Here is a 10,749-nt window from a genome sequence, read left to right as displayed (position 1 = left end):
ATTAGCTTGCAAGCCTGACCACGAAAAAGGGTCTCGACCCGAAACGTCCCCTGTTCCTCCTCACCAGAGATGCTGACTAACCCGAAGATCGACACAAAATGTTGGAGTAACTCAGCGGGACAGGCAGCATCTCTGGAGAGAAGGAATGGGTGACCTTGCGGGTCGAGACCCTTCTCCAGACCCGCCGAGTTACTATTGCTTTTTGTGTCTGTCTTCGGTTTAAACCAGAATCTGCAGTTCCTTCCTACACATGAAACATTTCTGTTCTTCAACATTTAATCCTGGGAAGAAACCACGCAAATCACCAATGCAAGATTCTTTATTTAATGCGAGATTGTCAAACCACCTGTAAATCATGACCATCCCATAAAGGGCTTTTATTCCCCACGAAAGGCACTGCGATAGAAGTTGAAAATAGGCTTAAACGCAAATTCCAACGATGCGAAAGGTGTTAATATGCAGAATTTTAATGGTTAATTATTAATGTTTTATGTGTCATTGCTGTCACTGTATGTCATGTTGTCACTTGCGGGCGGAGCACCAAGGCAAATTCCTTGTATGTGAATACTTGGCCAATAAACCTGTTCGTTCATTCAATTTCTAGATGTCTGACATCTGTATCTTCCTACTAGTACGGGTGTCAGGGGTGAAGGCAGGAGAAGGGGGTTGAGAGGGAATGATAAGATCAGCCACGATGAATGGCGGGGTAGTCCCGATGGGCCGAATGGCCCAATTCTGCCCCCGTTACTTGGCGCCGTCTTTCACATGCCGACCGGTTTCCCGCCTCAAAGCTGCAAGTTCTCCCGACGATGTGCGTTGCGCCGTGCGATCGTGACAATTGCGAACGGGATCAGCTCAAGAGAGTGACATTGTGTCCGGTCGCCTCCTCCAGGAAGAGCACGCTGAACACGTCGTTGAAAAAGTCAGGGTGATACTTGCAAGCTCGCACGCAGTCGGGGTTGTAGTTCACCTCCAGAATCTGAGGCTGCATGATCCGCCTTCCTGGAAAACAAACACACCCGCTTGTTGAAACGTCGCCCATTCCTCTTCTCCAGACATGCTGCCTGATCCACTGAGCTACCCTGGCATTTTTTGTGTCTATTTTCAGTATGAGTATTGATTTCTCTAACTTCAAGTAACCCTTACTTTCCCCCTCCATTCCTCCCCCCCACCCTAGTTCCCAGACTTGTTTCACTGTCCTCCGGATTAATTTGACTGATTGTCTTCCGCCGCAGTGAAGAATGCTATGGTCGATGTTTGTTAAATTCTATTGTGTATTGTGAGTTTTTTTATCCAAGTGTATCGCTGCTGGCAAATTCATTTCACTGCACCTTTGGGTGCACGTGGAGAATAAACTTTGACTTTTTATGCATTGATGTCATCTTCCTCTCAGCCAACGATGTACCAGTCTACATTTTCCTTGACCATCGCCTGCTTTGATCTGTTGTTTTCACACCTAACCCTTCCATATCTCTAGTCTTCTTCTACTCTGCCTCTCAGTCTGAATAAGGGTTTTGACCCGAAAAGTCACCCATTCCTTCTCTCCAGAGATGCTGCCAGTCCCGCTGAGTTACTCCAGCATTTTGTATCTAAAATCTGTTTGTTACGCAGCCTTAAAGAATCAAATTGACAAATACATTTTAGGGGAGGCCACGACACTTTAGACTTTAGAGATACAGTGCGGAAATAGGCCCTTCAGCCCACCAAGTCCCAGGCGACCAGCGATCACCCCGCACACTAACCTACGAACATCAGGAACGACTTCACAACTTACCGAAGCCAATTAGTCTACAAACCTTTACGTCTTTGGAGTGCAGGAGGAATTGTGAGCACTCGGAGAAAACCTACCCGGTCAAAGGGAGAACGTACAAACTCCATAAAGACAGCACCTGTGATCAGGATCAAACCAGGGTCTCTGGCGCTGTGAGGCAGCAACTTACTGCCCAATCTCTAGGGATAAATTGTCCCTGAGGTGTACATAATAAAATCTGGGGGAATAAATAAGGAATGGTGCAGGATTTATTAGAATGGGTGTTGGCGATCGTTGGGCTGGAAGAAACATAGAAAATAGGTGCAGGAGGAGGACATTTGGCCCTTCGAGCCTGCACCAGAGGGCCTTTACAATGCTGCATGCTTGTCTATCTCAGGGATGCTGCCTCTGGTCTTAGCTGTCACAACAAAAGACCTAGAGAAAGAACACCTGGTATTTGGCATCTTAAAAGTACACACGGGTGGCACGGTGGCGCAGCGGCAGAGCTACTGCCTTACAGCGCTAGAGTCTCCGTACAGTATCTGTGTAGTTTGTACCTTCTCCCCGTGTTCGCATGGGGTTTCTCCCAGATTTTCGGTTTCCTCCCACACTCCAAAGCCAAAGGGCATTTATTGTCACATGCACCAATTGGTGCAGTGAAATCTGAGTTACCATGCAGCACATAAAATAAACACAACACTATAGCATTTAACATAAAACATAAAACATCCCCCCACAGCGGAATCAACGTTTCCCACTGTGAGGGAAGGCAACAAAGTTCAGCTCTCTTCCCCTCGTTCACCCGTGGTTGGGGCCTATTGAGGCCTCCGCAGTCGCTGCAACGGCAGCTCGATGTTTCAGGCCCTCTTGCCGAAATGATCGGACGATCGGAGCTATGGCGTCAGAACGGAAGAACACTCTCAGCGGCTTGGAGTTTCCAAATCGGCCGCTTCCTACCGGAGACCGCGGCTTCCGAAGTCCACAGGCCGAGCCGGGCGGAGCTCCGCACGGCGAAAGATCCCAGGCCTCCGCGATGTTAAATTCAGCGCCGCCCGCGGCTGGAAGCTCCGCAAACCACAGCTCCACGGTGTTAAAGTCGGCAGTCCCAACCCCCGGTGAGGAATCGCCCACTCCGCGATGGTAATTCAGCGCTGTGCCGCTGCTGAAGCTCGGGCCGGTCTCCAGCAGGAAAGGCCGCGCCAATCCAGATGGTAGGTCCCGAGGGGGGAGCGAAGAAGTGGCTCGGAGAAAAGACGCATCCTCGACCAGGTAGTGACTGGGGAACGGGTTTCCCCCTCCCCTCCCCTCCCCACCTCCCACATAAAAAAAGACTAAAAGACCTCCAAAAGCAAACTTTGAGACAGACTAAAAATAACAATAAGGATGAAAGGACAGACAGTTGCTGGCGAGGCTGCCACACTCGATCAAAGACGTGCAGGTCGGTGTAAATGTAAATTGTCCCCTAGTGCGTGTAGGATAGTGTTGGTGTGCGGGGATCGCTGGTCGGTGCCGACTCGGTGGGCCGAAGGGCCCGTTTCCGCGCAGTATCTCCCAACGAAAACTAAACCTACCATCACCATCAGCGTCCCATTTCAGCATTAGGTCGACGGCATAGATCGCCCGGGATGACGGGTAGTTGCAGATCCCATAGGGGGCAGGTTTAACCGTGGCCACTTGAAATAGCTCAACAAACGATTTGTATATCTCCCCCTGCAGCCAAAGTGACAATGAAGCAAATAACACAATTAGAAAATACACCATAACACAATATAAACTGTGACAGGGGGCCCTTGCATCATTCAGCCTGGAGAAGGTGGAGGTTTCAATCACATTCAACAACCCAAAGCCCCCGACCACAGTTGGACAAAGGAGGAAGATGACTGAACTGTATTGCCTTCCATCACAGTGAGGAATGTCGATTCCACTGTGGTGGAAGTTTATGTTAAACTTTATATTATGTGCTGTGTGTATTTTTTGCTTTTTACTTAGTATGGCTGTATGGTACATCCACAATAATCCCAATAGCAAAGAAATCAGCTGTGGCCTGCCTAAATGTTTACCGTCCTGACGCCCTGACCCCCATAGTAATGAAAGGTACACAAAAAACTCAGCGGGTGTAGCAGCATCTATGGAGCGAAGGAAATAGGCAACGTTTTGGGCCGAAACCCTCATTCAGACTGATGGGGGGTGGGGGCTGGAGAAGAAAGGGAAAAGGAGGAGGAGCCCGAGGGCTGAGGGAGAGATAGGAAGGGGAGGAGACCGCAAGGGCTAACAAAATTGGGAGAATTCAATGTTCATGCCCCCAGGATGCAGACTCCCCAAGCGGAATATGAGATGCTGTTCCTCCAATTTCCGGTGGTGCTCGTTCTGGCCATGGAGGAGGCCCAGGATAGAGAGGTCGGATACGGATTGGGAGGGGGAGTTGAAGTGCTGAGCCACCGGGAGGTCAGGTTGGTTAATTGTGGACCGAGCGGAGGTGTTCGGCGAAACGATCGCCAAGCCTCCGCTTGGTCTCACCGATGTAGATCAGCTGACATCTAGAGCAGCGGATGCAATAGATGAGGTTGGAGGAGATGCAGGTGAACCTCTGTCGCACCTGGAACGACTGCTTGGGTCCTTAAATGGAGTCGAGGGGGGAAGGGGGCATCTGCAGTTCCTTCTGAAACGCCATAGTAATGAAGTGCTTTGAACGCCTGGTTAAACCTCACATTGCTGCCAGCCTCCCCTCATCGTTAGACCCCCTTCAGTTCGCCTATCGCCCCAACCGCTCTACAGAAGATGCCATCTCTACCACGCTGCACACAGTACTAACTCATCTGGAAAACAAAAACACCTACGCCAGAATCCTGTACATTGACTTCAGCTCAGCTTTTAATACCATCATCCCACAGAGACTTGTGGAGAAACTAACCCTGCTGGGCCTCAACACCACCCTGTGTCACTGGATCCTGGACTTTCTGATAGAGAGATCGCAGTCAGTCCGTGTTGGCAAGAACACCTCAGGCTCGATCACGCTGAGCACCGGCTCCCCTCAAGGCTGTGTGCTCAGCCCGCTGCTGTTCACATTGCTCACACATGACTGTGCTGCCAGATTCAGGGACAACAAGATTATTAAATTTGCAGATGACACCACAGTGGTGGGACTCATCAGTGGAGAGGATGAAACAATGTACTGGGAGGAAGTGAAACAACTCGTGGCAACAACTTAGAATTAAACGTCGACAAAACCAAGGAGATGATTGTCGACTTCAGGAGGACACAGCCCAAACACACACCCCTCAACATCAGTGGCATCACGGTGGAGAGAGTGGAGGACATAAAGTTCCTCGGAGTGCAAATCACAGACAGTCTCACCTGGTCCAGGAACATCACTGGGATTGTCAAACGGGCCCATCAGCGACTGCACTACCTGAGGAAACTCAACCAGGCCTCACTCCCCACCAACATCCTCAGGACTTTCTACAGGGGCACGGTGGAGTCTGTACTCATGTACTGCATGAACACATGGTACTCCAACTGCGACTGCTCAGACAGGAAGGCTCTGCAGAGGGTAGTGAGGGGAGCAGAGAGGATCATTGGCGTCTCCCTACCCTCTGTACAAGAACTGTTCCAGAGCCGCTGTCTGAAAAAAGCTCTGAGAATAGCCAAGGACAAACTGCACCCCCTCCACACACACCTGGGTCTCCTGCCATCAGGCAAGAGATACCGCAGCATCAAAGCCCGGACAACCAGACTGCTAAACAGCTTCCTGCCACAGGCTGTGAGGCTGCTAAACAGTCACTCCACCTGATTCTGCTGCTTTTTGCACTGACAATTTAATAACTCTGGCACTGGCCACTTGAATCAGCTGCCCTGGCCAATTTATGACTGTTCTTACTTATATTTTAATGTTGCTGTTTTTTACCTGCACTTTTTTTTTTTTAAACTATTCCTACTGTTTTTTCTCAGGACCCGGATTGTTTTTACTTATGTGTGAAATATTTAAGTTTTATGTGTGATGCTCTGGTAATCCCTGGGAAATTTTGCACTGTACAACTGCTGCTTTGCAAGATGACTAATAAAGGTACACAAAAAATGCTGGAGAAACTCAGCGGGTGCAGCAGCATCTATGGAGCGAAGGAAATAGGCAACGTTTCGGACCGAAACGTTGCCTATTTCCTTCGCTCCATAGATGTTGCTGCACCCGCTGAGTTTCTCCAGCATTTTTGTGTACCTTTGATTTTCAAGCATCTGCAGTTCCTTCTTAAAGACTAAATAAAGGTTGATTGATTGATTGATTGATGGTAACTCGAATTTCACTGTACCTCAATTGGTACGTGTGGCAATTAAATTGAATCTTGTTTCTTGCAATGTAATGTGCAATTGATTGCACCTCCCTTCTTCTTTGCAAGTTGCGGACCTGCTCGTACATGAATAATGCCATATTTCATCAAAATACTTAAAAAAACAGTTTCCAGTTGAATTGAATTGAATACATTTTATAAGCCAAGAATGTACACACGCAAGGAATTTGCCTTGGTGCTTTGCTCGCAAGTAACAACACGATATACGGTAGACAACTAAAAATAAAACATGATAATTTAAACACGCACTGTAAATCTAAACTAACGTCCACTGCTCCCAAAGTGAGGTCTCATTTCCACTGTCCCCGATTAAATTTTACTGATTGTCTGCTTCGTTGTCACCTTCCCCTCATACAACAATGATCTATTCTACATTTTCCTTTAAACTTTGTCCCCTTTGATCTCTCACTTTCACACCTTGCCCTCCCATATCTCTCTGCCTCTCTCTCCCCTGTCTCCCTGTCTGAAGAAGGGTCTCGACCCGAAACGTCACCCAAGTCAAGTCAAGTTTCCACTACCATAGAGATGCAGTGCCGCCTGCCCCGCTGAGCTACAAAACCAGCATTTTGTGTGTCCCAATCTTCGACAAGCTTGATCTCAATCTGTTCTGCGGACAAACTGCTCTGAGTCCCTGACTTTTAGAGAATTGCCTCTGGGAAAAAAACCCTTTCAACGGCTTCCGTCCTTAGATCGAACGGCTCGATTGCCTGACCTAGCGGCTGGAACAGTCCCCTGGGGGTAAAGGGGCCAGCAATCAAGTTTGTGAAGAACAACTTCCCTGGTAAGAAGCTGCTCTTTGATGGTTCCCCGGCCAATGCATACAGCGGAGTTTTAATTGGATGCAGGAATAATGCAGACTTGTGCACTCAGTCAGATACCATCAGGAACAGTGATCATTAGAGTGGGGTGCCCGCCTGCCAAACTGCACGACAACCGGCCAAACCGACGCCTGTCCCTTTCAAAGCCAAAGCAAGCGACTGCAATTAAGCTAGTAAACGGCAATCAAATCTTAATCAATCACCAATTTAATGAGCGTTTGATTCTTATCAAATTTATTGCACTATCCAGATGAGATCAGAGCCAACTTGCAATAATATATCTACCTCGCTTACAATGTTTAAACGACAAACTGCAGATGCTGGTTTAATACTGAACAGGACACAAAGTGCTGGAGCAACCTAGCGGGCCAGGCAGCATCTCTGGAGAAAGGCAATAGGTGACTTTTCGGGTCGAGGCGCTGCTTCAGACTCAGCCAGATGATGTTTCGGGTCGGGATCCTTGACTCGATCCGAAACGTCACCTATCCATGTTCTCCAGAGATGCTGCTTGACCCGCTGAGTTACTCCAGTAATTTGTGGGGTTTTTTGTGTAAACGAGCATCTGCGACTCCTTGTGACTGCATGGCATTTCTTAGTCAAGTCAAGTCAAGTCAAGTTTATTTGTCACATACACATACGAGATGTGCAGTGAAATGAAAGTGGCAATGCTCGCGGAACAACAAACAACTTACGTTGGCAATCAGCAGTTTAAATGGCTTTTACTGCAACCAAAACAACAACAAATCCATTTATGAAACAGGGTACTGTAAAAAAGACGTGTGGGAAAGTATATAAGCACTAAAACGTACCTGTACACCAGCCCAGGAATACTTGGGGTACTGCTTCTCAAACATTGGTATGAAGTCATTGTAATGGATCTGTGAATAATTAACCAGGTGTATAGGTAAAATGAGCAGAAACACATTGATATTGTGGAGAGATTACTGCTTTTTAATTATAAGGTATTTACATTCATGAAATAAGTGCAATCTCTCGGACTTAAAACAAAGTTATTTGGTAAACTTTGATCAACTTTCATGCTTTGCGTCTGAAGAAGGGTCCTGACCCGAGACGTCGCTCATTCAGTCTCTCCAGAGATGCTGCCTGTCCCCGCTGAGCTACTCCAGCATTTTGTGTCTCTCTGCCCTTTCAACCAAGTCCGATCAAGGATAGTCCGAGGGTCACCACTGAGGCCGATGGTAGTTCAGGACTCACCCAACCTGTCCAAGTCAGCCATTCTCATAGCATCCTCCTCACAGTTCACTCTGGGGGCCAGGCAGCATCTCTGGGGAAAAGGAATAGGTGACATTTCGGGTCGGGACCCTTCTTCAGACTGAGAGTCAGGGGAGAGGGAACCGAGATGCGAAAAGGTGCGAGGAATGTTTAGCTCCAATCCTTTGGTGAAATTGAACATGAGACTTGTTCAACACAGATGCTGAGGCTTCCTGAACCAAATTAAAGTATCACTATTCAGTTCAGATTAGTTTAATGTTACGTGTACAGAGGCATAATGAAAAGCTTTTAGTTGCATGCTAACCAGTCAGCGGAAAGGCAATACATGATTACAATCAACCCATATACAGAGTGCGGACACATTGAATTATTCGCAGTTATAGCAAGACATTTCTGTCACCCAGTCCTGCGAGACCTAGGGCTAAGTACATCAGTAGATCCCCCCCACTCCCACCGTCCCTCCCACACCCAAGTCGTTGTACTAGTTTCACAGATAGACACAAAAAGCTGGAGTGACTCAGCAGGACAGGCAGCATCTCAGGAGAGAAGGAATGGGTGACGTTTTAGGTCGAGGCCCTTCTTCAGAATGTAGTTCAGCCTCAGCACTGGTTTCAAAGCCATCTTGTTGAGTTGCACTGTCCGTAACTCGTTTTCACCTAGCTCACAGCTAACAATGGCCTGTTTCCTTTATCATTGGTCCTTTTTTGCATATCTTTCATTGCATATCTTATCATTGTTTTGCATAGCTTACCATTGTTTTGCATATCTTATCATTGTTCCGTTTTCCCCACTCTCGTTTCCCTTTCTCTGCGCCCCCCCCCTCCCCCGGACTCTTCAGACTCTCCATCTGAAGAAGGTTCTCGTCTCAAAACGCCACCTATTATTTTTCTCCAGTGAGTCTGCCTGACCCGCTGAGTTACTCCAGCTTTATGTGTCTTGTGTTCAGGTTTAAACCAGCATCTGCAGTTCCTTCCTGCACATTAGTAGCATTCCTTGATAAGATAATAAACAGCGGGGGGGGGGGGGGGGATTGAGGTTTGTGCAGTTAGGCAGGATAGCGATTGACCAAGGGTATCGTGTCTCCATGAAGTCTGGGATCTATCTTCGGAATGCCAATAAAACAGGTAAAGGCCCTGCAATGAAAAACAGTGACAGGCAGCAAGGGTCACAGGTTTGACCTGGTGGAAAGGCAGGCGGATTGGACAGCTTACACTCGGGGGATGTTTGGGACTGGGTCAAACATTGTTCCACAGGCTGTGCGGTAAAGTATAAAAGGCCAGTCTTTCACAGCAAATGCCCGCAGAATAACGAGAAAGGGAAACTCGGTGAGCTGGGCGAAGACTGCAGGAGTTTGCGACACAGTATGCAGGTGAATCTGTGGAATTCATTGCCACAGGAGGATGTGGAGGCCAAGTCAGTGGATGTTTCCTACGGCAGAGATAGATAGATTCTTGATTAGAACGGGTGTCAGGGATTATGGGGAGAAGACAGGAGAATAGGGTTAGGAGGGAGAGATAGATTGTCCATAATGGAATGGCAGAGTAGACTTGATGGGCCAAATGTTCTAATTCGGCTCCTATCACTTATGACATAACCAACATGCTGAGGGATGCACTGAAGCTCGGTGCTGCCAACACCAAGGCTCTGTGGGGGAGAACCACAGTCTAGGGTCCTTCCGCTGTTGGACATTGAGGGGCAGAGTGTGGTGGAGACGCCCCTTAAACAAGGGAAGGGACTTCACGCCAGGGGGCCATACGAGCGGCAAGGGAGTGGGTAGAGTTGTGTAGACACATTGAATGTATGTACAGCCTCCGAGAATGTCGGAAGAAATCTTTGCACAGGAACGTTTTTTTTTCTTACACTGAATAAAGTTTATTAATTTAAAAATAAAAGGGAGAAGATTACATGCCAAGCACGTGGGCACTAAGTACCAACACCTGCTGAGGTTCTACCTGAACCAATACCTTTGACCACAAGTCCATCGGGCAGGGGTCATCACGGAACGTCCTGCAGGCACTGCATGGAATGTCCTTCCTAATTTGAGGAAGGACATTCTTGCGATTGAGGGAATGCAGCGTAGGTTTACCAGGTTAATTCCCAGGATGGCAGGACTGCCATATGCTGAGAGAATGGAGCAGCTGGGCTTGTACACTCTGGAGTTTAGAAGGATGAGAGGGTATCTCATTGAAACATATAAGATTGTTAAGGGCTTGGACACACTAGAGGCAGGAAACATGTTCCCGATGTTGGGGGAGTCCAGAACCAGGGGCACAGTTTAAGAATAAGGAGTAAGCCATTTAGAACGGAGATGAGGAAACACTTTTTTTCCACAGAGAGTGGTGAGTCTGTGGAATTCTCTGCCTCAGAGGGCGGTGGAGGCAGGTTCTCTGGATGCTTTCAAGAGAGAGCTAGATAGGGCTCTTGAAAATAGCGGAGTCAGGGGATATGGGGAGAAGGCAGGAACGGGGTACTGATTGGGGATAATCAGCCATGATCCCATTGAATGGCGGTGCTGTCTCGAAGGGCCAAATGGCCTACTCCTGCACCTATTGTCTATTGTCTTTTGACTCGATGGATCCGGTGGCGTGGTTCCCAGAGCAGACTG

The 10,749-nt window shown here is 48.1% G+C and overlaps 1 protein-coding gene across 1 annotated transcript in view; it reads right to left on the bottom strand.

The window, feature by feature from the left end:
* Positions 1-303: 303 nt before the first annotated feature.
* The window catches only part of ttll12 (tubulin tyrosine ligase-like family, member 12), a 37,552-nt gene continuing 27,106 nt past the window's right edge, over positions 304-10,749 (bottom strand). Inside the window, exons 12-14 of the mRNA XM_055650221.1 lie at positions 7,721-7,789; positions 3,322-3,460; positions 304-1,002 (exon numbers count right to left, since the gene is read on the bottom strand). Of these exons, the coding sequence (XP_055506196.1) occupies positions 851-1,002; positions 3,322-3,460; positions 7,721-7,789 (360 nt within the window). The 3' untranslated portion in view covers positions 304-850. The remainder of the gene's footprint in view (positions 1,003-3,321; positions 3,461-7,720; positions 7,790-10,749) is intronic.

This window comes from Leucoraja erinacea, chromosome 19 (genome assembly GCF_028641065.1).
Source record: "Leucoraja erinacea ecotype New England chromosome 19, Leri_hhj_1, whole genome shotgun sequence".
NCBI classification, from domain to species: domain Eukaryota; kingdom Metazoa; phylum Chordata; class Chondrichthyes; order Rajiformes; family Rajidae; genus Leucoraja; species Leucoraja erinaceus.
Note: the sequence above shows the minus strand (reverse complement) of the source record. Positions and strands in the feature narration are given on the sequence as shown.